The sequence below is a fragment of the Camelus bactrianus genome, chromosome 1 (assembly GCF_048773025.1).
Source record: "Camelus bactrianus isolate YW-2024 breed Bactrian camel chromosome 1, ASM4877302v1, whole genome shotgun sequence".
NCBI lineage: Eukaryota > Metazoa > Chordata > Mammalia > Artiodactyla > Camelidae > Camelus > Camelus bactrianus.
In genome coordinates, this window is record NC_133539.1 from 4,423,257 (window position 1) to 4,448,340 (window position 25,084).

The 25,084-nt window shown below is 41.2% G+C and overlaps 1 protein-coding gene across 1 annotated transcript in view; it reads left to right on the forward strand.

Moving 5' to 3' along the window:
- Window positions 1-25,084, forward strand: part of DSCAM (DS cell adhesion molecule) — a 544,552-nt gene that overhangs the window by 14,845 nt on the left and 504,623 nt on the right. The window contains exon 3 of the mRNA XM_074373020.1: window positions 554-700. Coding sequence (XP_074229121.1) covers window positions 554-700 — 147 coding nt within the window. The remainder of the gene's footprint in view (window positions 1-553; window positions 701-25,084) is intronic.

Sequence of the window (25,084 nt, forward strand, 5' to 3'; positions counted from 1 at the left end):
ACCTCTAGTTTGTGGATGTCCCCTCGGAGCACTTTTCTGGGAGTGTTTGGGCAGGCTCCCTTATCAGCATCCTTCCCTCAGTGATGGGGGCAGAATGACTGTTTACAAAACTGCTTTGCGACTGTCGTGAAACAATTCACTGATGAAGAGTTATTTTAATTGTTGCATAGTTTCAAGGATTCCCAGGAGAGGTTGCTGTCCTGATTTTTTAACTCTTTCTTGATGGTCTGATTTTTCTCCCTTGGTCCTCAGAGGACATGGAGGGAAGTTCCCTATCATCATAGCTTCTGTTTAAGAAACTACTTCTCACATCCAGATGCGCTTAGGGGGTAGATGAACTATTTTTAGGCATACTCATGCCCTTTAGTTCTAAGTGTAGTTTATTGTTAACAGAATGAAGGTCTTTAAGTCAGGAAATGTAGGTTTCTTAAATATTTTTCCACTAAATATATTTGATGCAGTTAATCCATGTAAGATACAATGTGTATGTTCTGGAGAGATACTTTCAGAATGAGGATATGTGTGTTACCGGCATCCTCTTCTTGCCTTGCAGTTTTACGGGAGCCCTATACAGTCCGTGTGGAGGACCAGAAAACCATGAGAGGCAATGTCGCGGTCTTCAAGTGCATTATCCCCTCCTCCGTGGAGGCGTACATCACCGTCGTCTCATGGGAGAAAGACACCGTCTCACTCATCTCAGGTAGGCCCTGGGCTACCAGGCTCGTCAGTCACAGCTTGTTCTGGGTGTCTGATTGGGTCTCCATGTATCTGCTCATTATAACTAAGAATTAGTATGCTGAAGGTTGATGCTGTTTCATGATTAAATGTGTTATTAGTGTTTCATATTGGTTTATGCAGCTCGAATCAGACATTCTGCAGTGAGTTGACTGATGGATGGAAATTCACTTCTCTCACTGTGCATATTAGGAAAGTTGGGTTTTATTGCTGCTCCCAGGAACAGGGAGGTAGGTTGATTGTGTCTGTGGGAGACCTCGGCGATACTGAGGACTGATATCGTGAAACTATGGAAGTCCTGATTTCATGCTGTCCTGATTCTCTGAGGTGTCTTCAGAGCAGTGTGGTATCTCTGGCCTCTTTCTTGAACATTCTATTCAGAATATATATCCAGCACTGATACTGAGAGAGATTTATATATATATATATATCTGATACTATATGTATATATATCTGATAGTGAGATAGAATATATAAATAATATGTTATTTAGGTACAAATATAAGTATTTTTTTGTGTTTTTTGTATATAAGTATTTGTACCTAAATAATTTCCTCATTTATTTTTGGTATCTAGAAATGATACAGCTGAAATTTAGCTTCTAAGAATCTGTGGCTCTTCTTTTCTCATGGTTTTTAAGCTGAATTCTTGCTCCTTGTTACTTGCCGGGAAAGGCCAAGGTGGGTACTATGCTCAGTTTTCCTGTTTTGCACATCTTTGGATAATGACTGTTGGCTGCTTTTGGACAAGAATTGTAATGAGCATTGAATATGGTATAAAAGGTTATAAATGATTGCTTCTCTTTCTGTGTCTTTGTGCCTGCACACACACATTCTAATGTAACTCATGGATACTACCAACATTGTGTCGACTTATAGAGATGAGAAACTGGAGCTAAACTCTCACGGTGATGGAGCTTTTTTGTTTTTTGGCTTATTGATTTGCTAGACAGTACAGGTTACTATTATAACAAGGAACATTAAAAAATCATTAAACCATTAAAAAGTCCAAATGAAAAATTAAATCTTTGGTCTTTAAAGCGCATTACAGTAAACTATGAAGTAATAGATGTTTTTGGCTTTCTTTAATATCATCTTCACAGTGAATTTGAAGTCTCTCACACTTCACTGAACAATAAATTCCTTGCTGTTATGTTGATTAATCATAGTAATTTGTTAACTTAGAATACTGAAAAAATACTCAGCTTAAAACCTGAAATGTGATTGCCATAGTCAGAATAGAGACTCACCTGTACAATTTTATTTGCTAATTTTGATTGCTTAAGGGCCTTAATTGCTCTTCTTTAGAGGTCATTTCAGTTTCTTGACCGCAGATGGAGAGATTTGATGACAAGTCGGTCTGGCTGGGCCCAGAAGCAGAGTCAGGAGCATTCAGTGTACATGGCGAGGGCTTGTGGGTTTGGGGAAGGGGAGAAACTGGGGAGATATTTGCAGTCTCCCACACTCAGAGGTCTAGGCCTGTTCAGTCTCTACCATCTTGTAGCAGCCGTCAAAGATGCAGCCTCAGCGTCTGCCCTGGAAGGGGGCGAGAGCAGGGGAGAATTACCAGAATGACAAACTGTCTCTGAGTGCTTCTACTTAGAGATGACACATGTCATTTCTGTTCATATTTAATCAGCCAAAGCAAGTCACATGGCCACGTCTGACTTCAGTAAGACATGTGCCTGAAAGGAGTGTGCCTGAACTGGGAATCTGGGTGAGAAACAGAAATATCTACCATGAGGTCATGTATCTGTATCTATATCGGTATCTGTATCTGTTATGTTTCCCAGATGTCTTTAATTAGTGTTATGTTTATATGCAGGTTTCACCTTTTTGTAATCTATGTGAATAGACTTTTTTCTCCTTCCAACATGAACCTAATTAAAATAAAACGAGAGGAGTTTTGTATCTGGTGCTTGGAGAGGATGCTGACGTGCAAATACACAGTTGACATCCTGCTGATAAGAACTGATGGCCCCGTGTCCCCTCCTCAATCATATTGGCACTTTGTCCTTTGGCAAAATTTTTAAAGCAACAGCGTGGACAGTGGATAAGCACTGGGCTTTTCTTTTTTCACAAAAGTATCAGAAAACCAATATTATACAGGCTTTTGCCTCATTAAGGAATACATCCATAGTAAGTTTTTGTTTGTTTATAAGTGAGCCATTTAAACAGACATAAGTTGTCCCCAAGATGCTCCACATGGCATAGAGAGAGAGAGAGAAGTATACAGAAAGAAAGAGAAAGGTGTTTATACTCAGCTAGTTGAACCTGAGAACAGGGCCCCATAGCCATGTTATAATCTGCAAGTAGAAAGTCCAGAGTTAAGCCTCATAATGGGACTTACTATCGCTTACAGTCAGACCCTCCTCTTGTGCCTCAGCCCCATCCTCTGAGGCTGCAAAAATGCTCAGGGAAGGAGGTGATGAAGCCACTAGAAATGGAAAAATAGTTAAAACAGTGGGACTCAATAAAAACCAGTTTGGAGTGGTTTAAGTGAATTTCTCTTTAGGGTCCGGAGCCCAGACTGTGGCAGGGCACAGGTAGCCACACATAGGAGGCAGGGAGGCTCAGAGGAGGAGGCTGGGACCTTGCTCCAACACGTCCCAAAGGCCTGGTGGTGGGGGAAGCGCTGGGGATTCTTGACTATAGGGGAAGACACTGCACAGCAGAGAGGTCCCAGGGACCAAGGGACTTTTCCTGCCTGAACTGGCTCTGAGTTCCGGAAAGCCATCTGGATGCTATATGCACAGCAGATGGGCTGTAAAAGGTTAATTTGTCTTTACTTGGTAAATACGCTGATAATTCCTGAAGCTCCTTGTTGAACTTGTTTAGATTTAGTCATTGTCATTGGCTGTCACTCCACCTCTCCCTTCCCTGGATAGTGAATCTGGCTGGGAAGTTTGTCCCAGGAAGCACGCCGACTCTGCATGGACCACTTCCTTTAGTTCTGGTTCTCCTGGTGGAGAAAAGCAATGAACTAAATCAGCCACAAAACAAGCCAGCGTAAGGATCCTAAGTAGTGATTTGGGGGTAGGATTAGAGGCGTGCTGGTGGTGGCTGACTTGAGAAAGCTCGGAGCTAACGTCAGTCAGGAGAGGGTGCGGAAAGTGACCCATGCAGGTGAGACCTGTCTACTGTGAGGATGTTGGGTACCACTGCTCAGCTTCGTGGTTCAGAGCACCCCTAGGGGAGGCAGAGCAGTGAAGGGCTGCTATTATCAGGGGAGCCTTGGGGCTTGAAGCCAGGGCTCTTTGTAAATCTTGGCTAAGGTCAATGAGTATCTGTTGTCTGGTCATTCCTTTCTAATGAAACAAAAATTAACATGGTTGTATTCCTATAAAAAGAAATAAAAAGGTTTCTTTTGGCACAGCTTACTAATTTTGCCCTTTATCTTGGTTGAGAGAATAAATGACTGGGTTACGTTCTTGTAGGGGTGAGAACACAGCCAAGGTCCGTCTGGGTTTCCATGGGAGCAGTGTGGTGTCACTAGCCATTCTGACAGTGGCATTCATTAGCTTAGTGCACATTGGGTCATGCATTGATTTCTTCCTAGGGCAGGTTTGAGTTGGCCTGAATGTCGACTCAGGAATCAAGTTGTGCCTCTTTGTCATATGAGGTCATTAGCTCAATGATGTTAAGAATGTAAATGCATTCATGTATTTTGAACAATCTTGGGAAGGAATACTCCAGTGGTCTTGTTATAGCTTGAATGCGTCCTTCATGTTGCGGGCCTAACCTCCAGTGAGGTGGTGTTTGGAGAGGGGGTGCCTTTGGGAGGTGATGAGGGTGAGATGTGATCACTAGGGTGGGGCCCCAGGGATGGGATTAGTGTCCTTATAAGAAGAGAACAGAGCTCTCTCCCCTTCATGTGAGGATGTGGTGAAAGGCGGTTATCTGCAGCCCAGAAGAAGGCTCTTACTACACCCCCACCACACCGGCACCCACATCTCAGACTTCCCTCGTCCAGAACTGTCGGAAGAAAGCGTATGTTGTTTACGCCACTCTGTCTGTGGGCAGCAGCTGGGGTGCCATCTGGGACAGGACTGAAGGAAGGAATCCCATAATCCCCACCAGAGCAAGGAAAGTCTCATCACCTGTGATGATGCCGTGTCCCTGCTTCACCTCTGCCTGGGCTCCTTCCTGACCCCAGGGCACTCACTGCGAGCTTGACCTTCACTCTTGGATTCCGGCACAGCAGATGCTCCAAGGCTTGTAACTGTGTGGGGAACAAATGTCTAAGGCCCGGGCACACACTGTGCATCCAAGGTCCTCCGTTAACATGCTGTCTTACCTAACTGAAATGAGCTAGGATAAACGAGAGTGGTGAGGTCTGAGAGCATTTTTAAAGCACCCTTATCCCTGCTCTTCCTCTAAGCAAAAATGAGAACCTTTTGAATATCAGATACAACTGTAGCCCAGTGAAAAGGTGTAGTTTGGGTGGGGACGTGCTTTGGGGGTGCTGCTGATGCCGAGCAGGTACCTGGGCCCCCGTCCTGCAGGAGCACAAGAGCACCAGCTTCACGTTGGAGCTTCACTGAATGGCCTATTATGAATTTCTTCCCCATCAGGGAGGCCAGCAACGAGAGAGCCCAGCATTCCGTGTCTGTTTCCTATGATAAAATTCTGAGAATCTTACGGAGGGTTTAGTTACATTAACATCAAAGACACAGCCCAAGGGTAACCAGATTTGGAAAATAGAAAAAGCAAACATTTTACTGTTCCCCGAGAATCTGCCTCCCTCTTTAGCACTGGCTGGCCCAATTTTCTGTGACAATTTCCCATCTGAACACCTCTGCTGGTGATGACTCAAGGAGAATTTTTTCTCTTAGGATCAATGAGTTCAAGTCCAAGGATGATTATCTTTGTCCTGTATTTCAGGTAAAAGTGAACAATTTTTTGCCCACATTAAATATCAAAGTACATCAGCCCAGCACTTCACATGAAACATTTGTTGTGGTTTTTGGATGCCGCATTTGGGTCCGGTCATCATAGATAAGGTAGGACCTGTGCTTTAAGAAGCATCCCCCTCTCCAGGGCCCTGGGAGATGGCTTCTGCTCTTAGAGAGCTCCGGGGAGAGATTACTGCACTGTGTGGGGTGTGAGTGCTGTGGGCAAACGTTACAGGAACACAGACCTTGGAATGATTTTGCCTGAGGAGGTAGGGGATGTTTCACAAAAGATGTGAGCATTTAAGAAAGTCTGTGCATTTTAGGATGGGGAGAACAATTACATTATAGATATGAGGCAAGGTTTTCTTTAAGCACGTTTCAGCAAACAAACTAAAACCAGCGATGTGATCTTTTCTCTTCGGAGCACAGCTGTTGGGGGCAGAGAGGGTGATGCTGTGGTCGGTGGTGCAGGACCTGTGGCTCTGTTACCATCACACACAGCTCTGGGAGCCCATGCTCCCTCTTTCTCAGGCACTTGCATTTTACTTTTACTTCTAGTCATTGGGCATTTTCAAGGCAATCTGCTACATAGCTACTCAGGTTGCCATGGTGATGAGACCCAGTTCTGCCCTCAGTGTGCTTATGAGTAAAAGGAATGAGACCAACATCAAAATGATTAAGGAGCAGACCTGTAGCTTCACCTGAAAGCTTCATCTTTGATTTTTAAGGTACCACAGAATTCCACAATTAAAAAAGCATTTATTTAACATTCACTGAAAAGAAATTTATAGGACCAAGTGGAAACTGTAAGAGAAATCACTCTCTCTCCATCCATTGACCTATTATTAATACTAGTTATTATTTATTAATAATTAATTATTAATTATTCTTAGTACAGGAGGTATGCAGGAGACTGGAATTCAAAAAGTGGAGAGATATAATATTTTCACTGTGCTGTATTTTTGGGGAGTAGGACAACTGAAAAATATATTTCAGGTGAAAGTTTACTGGAAGAGGGGGTTCTGTTCTTTTTCTTTTTAAAAGCCATTAATGGATGATAATTTTGCCATTTAAGTCTGTTGCTCACTAAATGAGTTTTTACGTGTTACTCTACAGCCATCTGAAAGTAATTAAAAACAGGATTGTTTACAGATCTGGAGGAAGTTCACATGACAGTGAGAATAGAGGTCATTTTAGATGAGCAGCAGCTCAAGCCTGACATTCCAAAATGACCCACTAATGAGACCCTGGAAGACCCAGAGCAAACAGAAAGCCTACTAACAGCATTCATGAAGAAGACAAATTCCCATTCTCAAAATTAGAAACTGTGCATTGTAGATTATAGCCTGAAACAAAAGAAAATGATGTTTCTGACTTCTAAACTCATGAGACAGGGAGACAGACCCTTTAGCAATAGATGTGTTAACATTATATTTAAACAAAGAAAACAACCCCAAGAAAGTATTGAGCCTGGAAAGTAAGTAGCAGATTGAGCCTGGAGCATCTCTGGAGAGAGAGAGAGAGAGGGAGGGAGTGTGTGTGTGTGTGTGTGTGTGTGTGTGTGTGTGTGTGTAAAACACCCCATCTGCTCTGAAGCTGAAGCTGTTGGGTCATTAGGTCAGCCTAAAATGCCCCTTGATTTCCTACTCCAAGTATTACTCCGAGAATATGGCTTCTAATTGCAGCTCTGGCTCAGATTAGCTGGGTGACATAGGGAAATGCTTCCTTTTTTTTTTTTTTTTTTTTTTTTGCTGCAGTTTCCACATAGGATAAAAGTTGGTTTCACTGGTTCTCCTCAAGATAAAATAGGAGGATACTAAAATCTCAAATTGAATATTCCACTTCTCAAGCCAACGGGTTTCCAAGTTATTAATTTTTTCTTCTTATATTTAATCTCATAGAACTTTAATTTTATGCATGTGTCAGGGGTTGGGTCATTCGCTAGGAAGACTCTCAGGACTCTGCATATAGTCTTCCTGTTATCACAGTGTGAAAGAACTCAGAGCAAAATCGGCAAAGGGAAAAGTCACATAGGGAGAAGTCTGGAGGAAACCAGGTGCAAGCTTCCAAGACTTCTTTCCCCATCAAGTCACAGGGGATGTGCTTAATTCCCCTGGCTAAAAGCAGTGACAACAGGTGGATACAAAATACAATCCACCAGGGAGCTCTTTAAAGACTTGGTGCCCAAAGTTTTTACTGGGGGAGCTGATCAGGTAGGCAAGTGCCTGGAATGTCCCCAGATTCCAGACTCCTAGAAGGAAAGCAGGTGTTGAGTCTAAACCCTACTAGTCATACAGTCTAGGCTCAGTGAACCACTCTTATCCATCAGGGATGGATCCATCCTCATTATTCTCACTCATTTTTTTCCACTCACTCAACCATCACTTTTGGAATATGCCCACCACCAAATGCTGGAGAAATCAAGTGAATAAGACAATCTGTACTTTGAGGATTTTGTTACCTAATAGACATATAGTCACAGGCTTTAGCTAGATCTCACCCCAAATTCTTTAATATCCCCAAACACATTGACCCAGATCCTTTCCTTGCTCCACGTGGATGTCAGTATCATTTTATGTTCTGCTATTAGGGACCTCCTCCTCGATCTGTTCTCTACCTGTGATGTTTGGTTCTTTCTGAACATAAGGAACAGACAGTCAGCTGAGTTTAATCAGATGTAATTTGGACCTAAGTGCATTTTTTGGTCTCTTGCTCATTTGTGAGATTTCATTTCAGGAAAGTTGAAGAGACTAGCTGGATCATTCATGAAATATTATCAGGCAGTGATGACAATACTGCTTATATTATCTTCATCTTCAAGCTAAAATCAGCTGCCCTCCTACACTGCCCTGGCTGACTTTTTTGTCTCTATTTCTGCACTGTCTCTTTCCTTGAGTTCACATCTTTTCTTCCCTGCTCAGAAATGTGAATTGACCCTCAAACTCAGTCCTCACTTCCTTCCCCTCTCAATCTCCACTTTCTCTGTTGTTCTTGTCATTCCTTTCCCAGGCTCCATCCATCACTTCTACATAGATGACCCTGACTTTGGACCTTCCTTTTCTCCTGGGCTTGATTACTCCCCACTGCCTGCCCTCCACCCCCTGCCATTTCCAGCAGAGCGTAACTAACACAGACTCAGCATTTCCCGCACCATGAACGAATTTGCCCTCATGTTACTTTTTTTTTTTCCAGATAGTGACTATTAGTTTCCAGAGTATCACAACCTAGGTGGCTTAAAACAACAGAAGTTTATTGTCACAGCCCTGGGAGACAGAAGTCTAAGATCAAGATGTCTGGAAGATTGTGCTCTCTCTGGAGGCTCTAGGGGAGAAATTATTCCACAGTCTGTCCCTGCCTCTGCTGCTTCCTGCAGCCTTGGTGCTCCTTAGCTTGTAGACACACCACTCCAATCTCTGTCTCTGTCATTACGTGTCTGTCTTCCTCTGTGTGTGACTCTGTGGACACCAGTCCCTTTGGATTAAGGACCCACCCTACCCCAATATGATCTCATCTTGACTAATTACATTTGCAATGACCCTATTTCCAAATAAGGTCACCTTCTGAGGTTCTGGGAAGGAAGAAATTTTGGGAGAACACTGTTCAGCCCACTACCTTAACAAGTACTTCCATTTCCTTTTGACTGTCTCTTTCACATATTTTATATCTTTATACCTCCTGCTTGACACAGAATAGACAACTGATAAATGTGTATAAAGGAGACCCTTACAAAAATTATTTTAAAAGGAAGGAAACAAAAAGCAGAAAGCCTCAGCAGTGTGACGAGAAGTGTGAATCCCCGGCTGTTCCTGTGAGGCCCCAGCCCCGCCCCACAGGGTCAGAATGCCATCTGGCAGCCACCCCATCAGCTGCCTCTCCTTCAGCTGTGTGTGTCACACTGGGCTGGAGGCCAGGATGGAGACAGAATCAAGATGGTCCAGGGCCAAGACATTAGGGGCTGTAGGCAAACTGCTTGACTTGCATTTTCAGATCATGCTGTGGACTGGATCGTGCCGCCCACCCCCAGATTCATAAGGCCTGACACCCAGTGTGGCTATATTTGAGATGGGGGTCTTTAGATGGTGATTAACATTAGATGAGGTCATAAGGGTTGGGCCCGAATCCAACGGGACTGTGTAAGAGGAAGAGAGACGTATGAGTACCCAGCAAGGAGGAGAGATTTCACCAGAACCCAACTGTGCTGAGACCCTAATCTCAGACCTTCAGCCTCCAGAGCTGTGACAAATAAATGTCTGCTGTTTAAGGCCCCCAGTCTGTGGTATTTTGTTATGGCAGCCCAAGATGACTAACGTGGATAATATGCATATAAACTCACTTTCTGAATCTAATTCTGCAATTTCTGAAGCCCACGTTACAGTGCTTCCCTACTCAACGTTCTGGGCTGTGTAATACCACAGAAGGTGATATGAAGCAGTGCGATGACACAGTGAGCACTCTTGTTTTTGAGAAATGATTCTATTTTCAGATATAGTGGATTATCTGGCTTCTCAGAGTCCTGTGTTTCCCTTCTCTAAAGTAAAGGGTGTTATTTATCAGTGGAAGAATGAATAATATAGCGGCTCCCCCATCCATGGGGGATACACTCCAAGATACATTCCAGTGGGTGCCCGAGACTGCAGAGGGCAGCAGACCCTACATACACTATGCTTTCTCCTGTATACACATACCTATGTTAACATTTAATAATAAATTAGGCCCAATAAGAGAATATCTGAAGTGCCAGCGTCACTACTCTTGCATTTTGGGGCCACTGTTAAGTAAAATAAGGGTTACTAGAACCAAGAGGGCTGCTAAGTGACTGACTGGTGGGTAGCTCATTCTCTGTGGATACTCTGGACAAAGGGATGATTCATATCCCACGCAGGATGGAGCGGGATGGCGTAAAACTTCATCACGCTACTGAGAATGGTGCACAATTTAAAAGTTACAGTTTTTTTTCTGAAATTTTAATATTTTTGAGCCGCAGTTGACAGTAGGTATTGAAACCTTAGAAAGTAGAACTGTGGATAAGAAGGGACTACTGTAAATTTCCCAAATGATTAGTGGTCTGAAAACTTACATGCAATAAAATTCTTTTTTCCCTGAATACCCCAAATCCCAAAGTCAGTTCCAAGGTCACCGTAGTTATATTGGATAAACAGTCACTTAGTACTGGAACGTCTATAACTGAACCATATTTGGAAAATTGCATTGAGAATTGCTGTGTCCACACGCAGGGACATAATGAGAAGACTACAGACTGTTTCAGTCTGTGTAGTTTCTGGAACATTGGGATGATGATAGTATTGACTGTTCAGAGTTGGGCTGTATGAAGACTGAAAACCAGCACACATGGCTATGCAGGAGAGCCTCGTTGAGATATTCTTTTCAGAAAAGCTGATAAGCAAATACAGTAAATAAACCAAAACAGACTTTTAAAAATTTCCCAGGTGGGTCATATGTTCAGGCTTCTGCCAGACTTCTATTTTGGCATGTCTACATGAGGGCTTGAGTTTGAATTCAGGGAGGCCGGGCTTTGGGTTCCAGTTTCACAGCTGTGAGAACTTCAACAACTGATTGCCTCTCTTTGGAACTGGGTACAGTGTTTAAAGATTAGAAATTTCGGGACAGGTGCTCCATGAATTCTACATATTTAGCCAGGTCTTGATCTCTAGCTGTGAGAGGCTGGAGTCTGAAGCCAGGGTGTAGGTCCGTGTTCCAGACCCACCACAGACCAATGGGCTAATCACGTAATTTTTCTATGCCTCAGTGTCCTCAGTCATGAAATGGGAACGATAGTAAAACGTTGTAGCATTTCAATGAGTTGATGTGTGTAAAGTGCTTAGAACAGCGTTTGCCATAAATATTGGTGTCGTCGTTGTGATATTATTATCTTCCACCAATCTGACATGTTCCTACTCCAGAAACTGGGTAGTCAAGACTCCTTGCTCCAAAACAAAGGAGTTGCTTGTGTGAAGGGAGTAAAAGCAGAAATAATTCTATTTAAGAAGAGCTGTTAAAATTCAAGGTAGGCTGAAAAAGTCATGGATAAATGATCTAAAATCTTACAAATTCAGTGGAAGAGCATTAGAATGCTACTGAACTAATAGTAATTTTAACAAAATAAACAACTCTTTATTAAATGTTTACTTTTTTGGAACAGAAATTGGATGATGTAAAATGACCGAAAAACTGCAATGAAATGATCTTATTTTTTGCCTTAACCATCACAGATAAATCAGAATATATGCTTGCAGGGAGGGTTTGGACCTAAATTTAAACACTTGCAACACATTTGGGTTATTAAAATAGCTGACAATGTGTGTCAGATTGTGTCTGACAACCTCACAACAATCCCATGGGTGGTTATTCTCATCAGCCCACTTTACTGATGAAGAAACTGAGGCACAGAGAATTTCAGTAACTTGCACAAGATCCTACCTTGCAATTCCCCCCTCTAAAAGACAGAGATTTGTGTTTTTAAAAACTTCCTTTCAGTTTCCTGCAGTACATAAATTCATGAGTCAACGAAAATTTGTCAACTGACTGACACACAACCTATAACACCCTTAACTTGAGAGTAGGAACTTGTTTAAGCAAATAAAATATTTTCAAATATGATATGATCCAAACTAGACTTAACTTTCTGGACATTTGATCTGCTGAAAGCACTTTATTGTGGTTTGAGGACAAGTTTAAGGACTTTAAATCTCTCGAAACAATACTGCACAACAACAACAAAAAAACCCAAAATAGATGAAACTGTCTAGGATGCAAATAATTTTCTTCATTTCAATTTTATTTAAAATTGGCCCTTCCCATTGACTTCAAGTGTAATATTATGATGCCTAGTACCTAATAAGGCTTAATAAATATTTGTTGACTGAATGCTGAATGAGTATCTTTTCCATCAAAATGGTGGTGCTATTTCCTTTCAAATTATTGTTAATGCTTTATTTAGAGCTTTTACTTTTCTATTTTTTTCCTACTACTGCAAAGTACAGTTTCACATCAACCTCTCCTTCCAATGCGAAGAGCGTATAGGTGGGCAAATCAGAGGCAAATGTGCTCTACCAATTTATGATGCTGCATCTAAACTTTGTAGATTTCTCTGTGGAAGAGCTTCGGACTATCTTCCTGAACTGGAAGGTGGAGCCATGGGAAGGTCACATGGTTAGCATCAGGGGGCTCCCAGATGTGAACCTGAATGAGGATGGGAATGTGGTCTGGACCGTCCTATCTGTGTCACAGGATTAGATTTTGCATCAGAAGATCATTTCTTATAGGAAGAAACAGACATCTGGGCAGTGAGTTGGCAAAGTGGGGACTCAAACCTGGGATTTTGTGTGGTTGTTTTTGCACAAGTAATTTTTAATTCCTTCATTGCTGTCATGTAAGCATTTAATATATGCAGAAGGCATTGTTTTTAAAGTTGCCACTTTAAATTATGTGAGCCATTTTAAAAGGGCACAGGTGAGCTAGAGGCACACAGAAATAACTTATTTAAAGTCAGTAGGAAACAAGCAGTTCTCCAAGGAAGAAATACAAATGATCAATAGGTGCATGAAAAAATGCTCAATATCACTAATTATCAGAGAAATGCAAATCAAAACTACAATGAGGTATCACCTCACACCAGCCAGAATGGCCATCATTCGAAAGTCCACAAATGACAAATGCTGGAGAGGCTGTGGAGAAAAGGGAGCCCTCCTACACTATTGGTGGGAATGCAGTTTGGTGCAGCCACTGTGGAAGACAGTATGGAGATTCCTCAAAAGACTAGGAATAGACTTACCATATGACCCAGGAATCCCGCTCCTGGGCTTATATCCAGAAGGAACCCTACTTCAGGATGACACCTGCACCCCAGTGTTCATAGCAGCACTATTTACAATAGCCAAGACATGGAGACAGCCTAAATGTCCATCGACAGATGACTGGATAAAGAAAATGTGGTATATTTATACAATAGAATACTATTCAGCCATAAAAAAGACAACATAATGCCATTTGCAGCAGCATGGATGTTCCTGGAGAATGTCATTCTAAGTGAAGTAAGCCAGAAAGAGAAAGAAAAATACCATATGAGATCGCTTATATGTGGAATCTTAAAAAAAAAAAAAAAGAACATAAATACAAAACAGAAACAGACTCATAGACACAGAATACAAACTTGTGGTTGCCAAGGGGTCGGGGGGTGGGAAGGGACAGACTGGTATTTCAAAATTTGTAGATACTGGCAGGCATATGCAGAATAGATACACAAGATTATACTGTATAGCATAGGGAAATACATACAAGATTTTGTGGTAGCTCACAGTGAAAAAAAATGTGACAATGAATATACATATGTTCATGTTTAACTGAAAAATTGTGCTCTATACTGGAATTTGACACAACAATGTAAAATGACTATAACTCAATAAAAAATATAAAAAAAAATGAAGTCAGTAGGTTTACCATATTGAACGAATGGCAAAGGCTAACGAAGTGCCTTTAATAATTGATTTAAAAGAAGTTCATTGAGCACAGGAAACTATAACTATTTTCAGTATCCTGTAGTAACCTATAATGAAAAAGGATATGAAAAGGAATATACATATGTATATGTATGATTGAAACATTATGATCTATACCAGAAATTGACACAACATTGTAAACTGACTAAGCTATAATAAAACAGCCATTGAAAATTGTACTTCTCAAAATGAATCACTTTGAAATAGATTTAAAATTCTGACTTTCTAAGTTTTATTTCAATATCAAATATTTAAAATGCATTTTGATGCAAATAATATGTTGTATATCTGGGAATGTTTATTGGTAGTTTCTATATATATGGTACACACATAGATGGATAGACAGATAGATAGATGTAGATAGATAGAAATGTCCTTAAATCAATATTTCTTGACCTTTTTTGGATCAGGAATGTGCTGAGGAGGTAATGAATGGAACAGTGGGTCCCCAGAAAAACACATTAGTCCTCAAACCTGCATTAATTCCAAACCTTTTCCCTTCCCTTCAGCCTTGCCACCCAGTTGTTATACCCTCCTAACCCCACTGTTACTTCCCCTAACCTAGGTTCACTGGGTATTCACACCACGTTAGACTTTGTGATAGAGATGTTGGGTAGTGTCTCTCTTTCTCTCTCTCTCTTTTTGAACTAAGTTTTATATTAAAACTTTCAGCCTCGCCCTTATTCTCGTCTCTCATTTGTCCTTGCTTCCTTTGCTCCATCTGTTATGCACACATGTTTTCCTCCTTTGGTGCTCATTGCATCATACCAGTAACTTTCACTACAATTGTTCTTGTACCAGGAAAAGTGAGGGGTTTTTATAAAAAGCCTTCATCAAGTTATTTTCAAACTGCAGATGATATTAAGAAAGAAAGGCCATCCTGAGTTCCCCCTCCCTAATTAGATGGTGACATTTTTAGTTCTTGGCATTGTTATCTGCTTGCTTTGAAACCCTATCATTGAAAAAAGCCCAGTGAACTCGGAACCATTTCCCAAAAGGGAATGCAGCCAGGCTCCAGCCCTCCGCGGAAAGCCAGAGCGCACACACTCTGGATGCATGTGACATTTCTACAGCTCTGACTTCCAAGTAATGTTTGGTAAAAAATTATTCTAGAATTCAGGCTCTTTAAAAAAATTTTTTTTATATTGTAAGTTCTTACCATGAATAACCAGTATATTTCAGCCTTGCAGATAATTTTTAAGTTATCCACAGAATTTATTCAGGGTACATAAACTTTGCATTGTCATTATTTTCTAGCAGTCTGTTGTCCCAGTTATTCCCTCTTCTGCTAAATTCTCCTCTATCTCTTGCCATTCAATGAAGAAAAAATATACCAATGTATATATCAGTCATTTCTTCTTCTGCTAAATTCTGCACCATCTCATCACTAAGTGAAGAAAATCTAAACATCCCATTTCTGGTTCTGCCTTCAGTGATTCTGCAGTGAAGGTTTCCATGAAACTCTGAAGTTGATTTTACATGTGAGACACACAGAACCTCTGGTTTTTTTGAGGCCTGATGAATGATCTTTAACTGGACTGCTTACATGATTTATTAATGTCCTGAACACATGAATCCAGGTTTATTTCCCTGAATCTCTTGATCTTATTTACTGGGTTTGATTTGTTGAAACAAAAGATAAATACATATGTGTTCCTCTCTTCCTTTATCCAAAATTATCAAAATGTTTATTTTAAATACCTTTAATTGAGATTAAAAAACACTTTGTAGATAGTAAGTACATGCATAGTTATTAATCTTTTAAAGAAAAATAATTAAACTGGAAAAAAACACATTTCATGTATTTAAAAAATATATATTTATTGCACATTCATCACTGATAATCTCAAATCTTACAGCTGTTTGCTGTACATGGGAAGAAAATGCATCCAAAGTTGCTTTCATTTTAAATTCAGGATTTAAGATTAAGCTTTTCGCTAATAGTGGCTATTGGTTTATAGATTTTTTATGTATAGCGTTGTGAAATAGTTATTCAGAAATAGAACAGGAAGGCATGCAGACACATGATTTAGGATATTTCTCTTTTGGAGGGCCCATTAAATTGAGGCAGAATGAATGTCAGATATTTTAGACCCAATGTGTAAAAGCTTCAGTAAAAGTCTTTGTGTTTGTCAGGTTATTACACAGGATGCAAAATCCAGTCTTATGGAGAAGCATAGTTGCTTATTAATAACTATCATATGGGACCAGCATTTAAAGACTGGTGGAAAAACAGAAATTTAGAATGCACTTTTAAATAAATTTGGAGTATCTATCCTTAGTCTCAGATCCTTTTTTTCAAAGAATTAGGTGAGACAGAAACTGTAAATTAAGCACAATTATCTGAACTCAGTTATGGAAGTGAAAATGATTGGAGTGGGTGTCCTATAAGAGGGACCACGTATCAGATGGAAATGAAAGAAGAACTAAAGGAAGAAAGAAAAAGCAAATAGGCCATACATATACATTTCATTCTGTGCACCCTTATTCTCTCTGACGGCTGCATGATTAATTCAAAGATTTATTGATTTTCTTCTCCACTCTAGCCTGCTGACCTGCTTTTGTTGGCAGGTTTGTGTGGATCAGACAGCTCTGACAGTCATACGTGTGCTACCGTATTGGTGCCCGTGGTCTGGAACAAATATTTTATACCTAGTCCTCATCAACAGTAACTGAACATAAGAGACAGATTCATTAGCACACATTCCCAGGCCATGAAATGAATTCAGAGATGCCAGCCTAAGATCAGAAGCGGCTGGAATTAATTTGTTTTAACAAATGTGAATTTGTGTGTATGTGTGTTTATGTATGTATAAATGTTGACCATGGAAGTTGTGGCTTTTTTTATTCTTGGTAACAGTCATTCACCAATATGTAGTTCTTTAAAAATGCCTTTATGATATCTGTGATTTGCTCCAAATTGCTCCAGTGTGTGGGGGTGGGGCACAGCAAGACTCGACCGTTGTTGAAAGGGATGGTGGGTACATGGAGGTTCATTGTACTCATTTTTGTCTTTATGTATGTTTAAAATGTTCTATAATGAAAACTTGAGGAAAGTACACCTGGATAACAAGAGTTTTTAGCTGAACCTTCAGAGTACATGGTTAAACACGCACAGTTGGCACACCATCAAGCCAGGAATAGGCAGATTATGAATGTCATAGTTTAAAAATTAATGCTACATTAAGTGAAGTGTTGTTTTCCTGCTGGTTATGAGCTCTGAAATTCTGGGGCAAGACTAGGACCATAGGAAAATGTCCTTTAAATGAATGATGCTTTTCCAAGCGTGTTCCCTGCAGGTTCATAAAATGGGGTATTTTCCAGCATTTCTCCTGCTGTGTCCATGGAGAGGCTAAGATTAGGATAGGAAAAAGATCATGTGGATTCTGAGTTCAAAAATTTTTAGGAAATAATATATTAAACAATAGCAACACAGTTCTTTATGATGGGACTGTGCACCACAAATCCTGGATGATTGTGGCAATTTTTATTTTTATTTACTTTTATCCATTTAGATAACCCATGATAATCCTTTCCAAGTTGGAAGATACTACTTTAGAATTTAAGGCAACCAAAGGTGATTTATATAAAAGTAGTGTTCTTTGAAGCCTTAGATACAATGATTAAAGATTAAGTCTGAGCTAGATGTTTTCATAGGAACAGACATCACTTTTGGGTAGGACAAATCTGAAAATTCTATTTCTAGAATCTAGTTTATGATGTTTTAGGTTTTATTGGATTCAGATTCTATTTTGTACCTTTCTGGCATTATTTTTATTCATACTACTGTAAAGCAAGGTACCAGTATGGTCAGGTCCAGAATGGCCAAGTATGGAGTCGAGAGGAAAAGGTCTATGGTGATGCTGGGATGTAACAGCAAAAAGGGACTCAGCCCTGTGTGGGTCCTCAGGGTGGGCAAAGACCCCCTAAGGGGGATGAGCTTGGAGACGTAGGGCTGAGAGGTAGGCAGGTCAGAAAATGGGAGGCCTTCTCAGGCCAGTCATAGAGCTTGTAGGGACAATGGAAAACTGTTGAAATCTGGGCAGGCGGACAATGTGACCATGGTTACTGAATTAGAGAACAGTTGTGAGTGGGGAGCAAATGTATTATTGAATGAGTGATTACAAGAGACACTGGAGCCTTAACTGGAGTAGCAGATATGGGGGCAGAGGAAAGAGGACAGATTTAGGAAATGTTTGGGGAAGATTTGGTACATTGGCTGATAGATTGGCTGTGAGGGGTGAAAGAGAGACGACCATCAAGGACAACTGAGATTTTTGCTTTAAGGAACTTAGTGAATGGTGGTACTGTTAACAGGTGGCGAAACATTATTTATTAATCAAATTTATCAGAAATATCTTTAATAATAGGCAAAGCCCTTTAGGGACTCTCTTCTTGGTGGGGGTAGGAGAGGAGTCCTTTTAGCCCCTAAAGCACACCAAAAGTGTCTTTCTGAATGTGGCTTTGCCAATACTTTCACAGGACCCTTATTCCTGCCTCCTACCTATGCTCAAACTGTTTTCTTTGTTCTGCTTGATTGTGGGCTTGATCCGACTTCCTCTGATTCATCCTCACCACTGACTTCAGTACATTCTCTTGACTGGTTTCAGATTCATCCAAATAAAGGAAAGTGATTGGTTTAGGCATTTGGGGCAAAAAGGGAGATGGTGGCCCCTCTTCTCAATCACCCCACTCTGAAAACTCTGGATACCACAGTTGACAGTCATTATTATTTCACTGTTTCATTTGCTTAATTTATTTAAACTAACTGTAAAAACACTGAGAACACCTTCCTGCTCTTTGTCTAAATGTAGTTTCTCGAAGGGCTATCTTATATTTTCCTTACTCTTCTGTGTTCAATTTCCATAGAGCTTCCAAGTGGTCTAACTTTTTAATTCATTTTTATAAGTTTCAACTGTTTCTACTTTGCCTATAGTCATCCCTTTCCTTATTCTTATTTAGTGTGTGGAGATTTCTTTTTTTATCCACTTGGCTACACTAAGGTTTTTCTTTTTTAGAAGACATTCTTTTAACCTCTCCGTATGTCTCACAATTTCCAACCTTTGGTTCATTTTCTTTGCTCACTGTGATCTCTCTCCAATTTTCCTCCATTAAAATCAGTGCATACATTTCCTTCCAAAATACTTTCAAGAAAGTAAATGTGATCAAAGACTATAATTGAGTTTCTTTGGAGAAACTTCATATGCTCATGGATGTGAAGCAGATCCTTTTCAGCTTGTTTCACTCTCTGCATTGCTGAGCAATGCTCTTAAGTTCTTCTTAGCTCTACCTTCAAGCAGAATGTGTTTTCTTATAATGGAATGTTAATATTATTTGGTGGAGGTGGACTAATTTCTTCTGTACAAGTTACCTGAAAAATTTGTATTTGACTTGTCTTTTCTTTTATTGTTCAGATTGACTGCGTTTTGGGTAGGAATGCTCAGTCACCTTTGCAAAAGCAACTGGAGATTAATTAAAAAAAATAAATTGTTGAGTTATATTCACTGGTTTGTTGTATTTTTTAGATTCCACATATAAGTGATATCAAATAGTATTTGTCTTTCTCTGTCTGACTTATTTCACTTAGTATAATGCCCTCCAGTACTGTCTATGTTGATGCAAATGGCAAAATTTCATCCATTTTTTACAGCTGAGTAGTATTCCATTGTGTATATATACCACAATTTTTTTATCCATTCATCTGTTGATTGACACTTATGACATAGATACAGAGAACAAACTAGTGGTTACCAGTGGGTAAGGGAGGGAAGGGTAACACAGGGGTGGTGGCGTGGGAGGTATAAAATATTGGGTGTAAGATAGGCTACAAGGTTGTATTGTATGACACAGGAACAATAGCCAATATTTTGTAATAATTGTAAATGGAGCATAACCTTTAGAAATTGTATAAAATAAAAAATAAAAATACATTGTTGAGATATTTGTACACCCATGTTCACAGTAGCATTATTCACAATAGGCAAAAGGTGGAAGCAACCCATGTGTCCATCAACCAATGACTGGATAAACAGAATGTGGTATATCCATGCAAGAGAATACTATTCAGCCTTAGAAAGAAAGAAAATTCTGACACATGTTGCAACATGAACTTTCAGGACACTACGCTGAGTGAAATAGGCCAGTCACAGAGAGATAAATACTGCATGATTTCACTTTTATGAGGTATCTAGTATAGCCAAATTCAGAGACACATAAAATATAATGGTGGCTACTAGGGACTGGAGTGGGGGAGGGGAGGAGGGAAATTGGGAATTGTTGCTTAATGTGTACAGAGTTTCGGTTTTGCAAGATGAAAAAGTTCAGGAGATTGGATGCACGATAATGGAAATATACTTAAAACTACTGACCTCTACTCTTGAAAATGTTTAATATGGTTGAATTTTATATCTATTTCACCCCAATTAAACGTTAAATAAATGATTGCACCCTTCCCCTTTAAATAACTTCATGGGAAAGTTGATTTTATTCATAGATAAACACCTGGATGAATTGATTAAATAGTATAGCATGTGTAACATTGTATTTTACCAACAGCTTCAAAAATCATAAGTATTACTATTTCCTAGTATTTTTTAAAATGTGGTTGATGACATTGAATTTGGATTTTTAATAAATTATAGCTATAAATAGACTTGAAAATTGTGATACTGTTCAGGGAAAATATGATAGTAATGTTACTAGTCTTTATTTTCTTTAACACTATGGTTGACTGAGTGATACACAACTGGTACATAAACTACAAGAAAGCAAGGATTTGGATCTGTTGTGTTACTGTCTAGAATAGCCACTGGCACATAGTATAAACTCAGTGTATGTTTAATGACTGCATGTCAAAGGTATCCAGGTACTAAATACCACTTGATCATGTGGTCTGAGAAGCGTAGACTCCTCAACCAGGCACACGGTGCTTTCTAGATATTGGGGCCTTCCTTTTGTTTGTTTATTGCAACATTACTTATCAGTGAGCTTTTAGTTGCTAGGTATTTTGTATCTCGGCTTAAATAATTTAAGCAGATCATTTGGATGAAAACTCTGAAAAATAGAGGGGCGGAGAGATTGGTCCACTGTCTCAAAAATAAATAACAGGTCTCCCAACAGAGGACACTAAATTAGTCAATATATATTTAGTGAACACCTGCTCTGTGCAAACCCCGTCTACCACACCGCCTCATCTTAGTCCCAAATTTTGTATTTTAATTTTATTTTTTCCCATTCACAGTCTCTTGGTGGGATTTTCCTAAGAAAAAAATGTAGGGTCCTTTGGCATTTCCAGTTGATCTGGAGAGATCTACATCTTACATTCAAGTTGTTATACACAGGTGTTAGTTTCTGAAAATGATGTGATAGGCAGCCTCCTGTAATACAACTTATTAATTCAACAGATATAAAGTTTTATTTTCTAATCATCTAGAACAGTGTTTCCTAAACTGCATTGTGCACATGAATCACTCCCGTGGGTTTTGGTAAAACAGGTTTTGATTCTGTAGTTCAGGGCAGGGCCTGAGACTCAGCATTTCTGATGAGCTCCCAGGTCTTACCAAATATGCTGGTCCATAGGCTGCACTGTGGGTGGCAAGGCTATAGATTCTCAGCCCTGCCTGTACCTTGTAACCTCCTGGGTGGAGTTTTATAAATACTGATGCCCTGTTCTTAGGGGTTCACTTAAATTGGTCTAGGCTTGGCCCCAACATCTGTATTTGTAAAAACAAATGAGTTTAATGTGCTACCAGCACTGAAGGTCACAGCCCTGGGCAAACACAATTGTCACTTGTCTGTCACCATGTAACTGCATCCACTGCTGCGATTTGGTGAATTTCAGTGTCTTTTAAGGGTGCAAGGAAGGCTGGAGAAATTGTCCAAAGACAGCACCCAGCACAGGGACTAGTGTTCTGAAATATGTTGGTTGGGCTAGTGAGTGTTAATTTCTAGACATTGTAGATTATGGCGGTGGTCCAGTGCTGCAGCCTTAGCATATCAGTATCCCTAAACATGCCGGCAGTTGGACGATGGTGTTCATGGAGGGAGATAGGGGCCTTGTACTCCCAGGTGAAAATTGGGAGAGGCATTGGAAAGAAGGTGGTGGAAGAGTAAGTTAATGTCTATGATGGATAGATAATGAATGGGTGGGTAGAATGATAGACAGCCATGCTTCAAGGACAAAGGGACAGGAAAACTCACTGAGGACTTTCCTTTTCTTGTAAAAGGAACCATTTCAAATGGAGGCGTGGCTGCCCTGAGGGTGTGCAGAAGGAGCCACTGTGCAAGCAGGGAGAGGAAGAGCTGGTGAGGTTTGATGGGGGTGTCCAGGTCATTGCAAGGCAACGTCACACAGGGGCTGAGAGCATGGCCACCTGGGATTCAGGCTCTGTCATATCCTTACTGTGTGATCTTGGGCAAGTTACTTAGCCCCTCTGCACCTTGGTTTCTTCTTCTGGAAAATGATGATGATGATACAGCCCTTTTATAGGGTTGTTTTAAGGATTACATAAGATATTGCAGGGGAAGTCCTCATATCAGGGCTTGGCACGCATGGCGTGTGAGTATTACCATCCTCCCAATTACAGTTCTTTACTGTGGCTGACCATGGTCAGTATGTGGGTGAAGGGACAGGGGCAGGAGGAAAGCTTCTTGCCTGGCATTTTCGAGGTGCAGTTGGTCTCGTCAGGTCACTGTTAGTTGATTGAAGGTCCCGACTGAGAAGAGGCAGTGGTCGCAGGCTGGTCCTCAGGCAGGTGTGAAGCAGGGGCCATGTCTGCCAAATGGAAGCTGGGGGAACACTGAGGCCGACGCTGCACCTAACTCACCTTTGGGCCAAAGGGACAGGTGACAAAAGATATTCAGGGGAGGCTATGGCAGGTGTCTAACCATCATTCTGAAATCTCCTCATCCAAGTCTTTACAACCAACATGATGGTCATGTCTTTCAGAGAGAACAGGCTGCATATGAGTCGCTGTTCATTCGTTGGTTTATTCCAGGAGTGTTTGTTGGGCACAGCCATGAGCCCAGCATTGTGTGGATGAAGTGCAGGGGGTGGGTGGTGAGCAGTAGTGTTGGGCTCCTGTCCTCATTGGCTATGGTCCTGGGGAAACCTCAGCTAACCATGCAAATAACTCCCTGGTTATGCTCATGAGACACACTGGAGATGGGAAGAGGGGTGGGACTTGTCAGAAGGTACCTCAGACACCTGGCCTTGAGGAGTTCGGGGATGTGTTCATGATGGGCAGTGCTTTAGATCAGAGAGTGATGAGGTGGGGCAGGGTCACTTTGGGCAGGGGAACCACATGAGAGGACCCAGAGGTGGGGAGATGCTGGGGCAAGAGCTGACAGAGGCCGGAAGCCTGTCCGCCTCGGAATGAAAGCCCCTAAAAGTAGGTCCTTTGTCGTGTCCAGTGCATCCCCCAAAGTTAAAACAGTGCCTGGTGCATAGTAGGCACTCCCTATCCATGGGACACGGGATGGTGGTTTCTGGTATGGCCAAAGTTTCAATGATAAAACAACATAAAAGACACCTCCATTCACAAGTCAAATACATAGAATGAGTTTGCAGTGAGGTTCTGGGCACAATTGACTGACTTTGGCTAGTTGGTTGGTTAGGTCACCTATTTTGGGTCCTGGAGCCTGAAAAGCAGCAGGGAGGGGTAGACAGGGGCTGAAAGGAAGGGTGAGGACTTTGCTCTGTCAGCCTGCTTGCAGCCTCTGTGTTGTTCTTTAATTACCTTTGTCACCCCTCAGGACATTTCATGGGCATTCATTCTTCAGTGTGTGGTGGGTGCTACCCCAGTGATGGTGAAAAGAGGCACTCCCCAGAAGGCTTATGTTGCCAGGAGCAGGGCTCTCCTCTCTCAAGACGGCTGCTGCTCTGTCCCCTGCGAGGCTAACACTGGTGATTTCCATCCATGTCTCTGGAGGCAGGATTACAGTCCAAGGAATCTGCATCTCCATCTTTGTGGAAACGGGTAGGAACCTGCCTCCTCCATGACTAATGATGCAGGGAGGCAAACTCATGCAAAAAAAAACCACATCTTGATGGCAATGACAGCATACACGGAGAGTGACCAGATCTTTACAAACATGGCAAGAAAACCTGGGAGTCTGAGTGGAAGGACCCACCTTACTCCTCTGTAAAAGTACAGATTTCTTAGACTTCACAGCTGGTTCTCTGCAAATGTGATGGACTACAGAGGGCATCTCAGCCTGTGAGAAGAGTCTGCTTCTGTTATCTCAGGCCATGGGCAAGAGGGTATTTGCAGATCGGGACAGACACTTAAGGAGGGGAACTCAGGCTGTGTGAACATGAATGTGTAATTTGTGCATACATGGTAGCCTGCCGATATCTGGGCAGATTGGCATCTGAATACGTATTTGCCAGCATGTCATTAACTTATACTTCAGAAGTAGTGGGTTTTATTTATTTTGCAGCAGTAAGCTGAGTTTAGGATTTGGGCAATCATTTGAATTAGTCAGGACTCTTTGATGACCAATGAGAAGCAGGAATCAAAAAAAGATGTTATTGGCTCACATGACTAAAAATTCCAGGAGTGACCAACTTCAGGCCTAGCTGGATCAAGGTGTTTAGACAATCTCTGATAAGAGCACATCTCACTCTTGTTGTTAGTCTCGCTGTACTGAGATTTCCTGGCCCCTTGGCAGGCTGAGTGCAGCACACTTCTCACTGCCAGTAGCAGCTCAGCACCAGAGGGAAAGAGTTCTCTTCCTCCATGGTCACTGGGATGCGCTCATGTCACATACCCGTCTATGAACCACTCACTCTGTCTAGGGATGTGGCCACAGTGACCTTGGTCCCATGCCAAAGATGGATGACTCCTCCCAGGAAAACCCAGGTGTTCTTATCTTAGAGGGAGAAATGGGTGCTCTGAGACAAAAATGACAGATATCCATCAACTAGCATTTAAGGGGT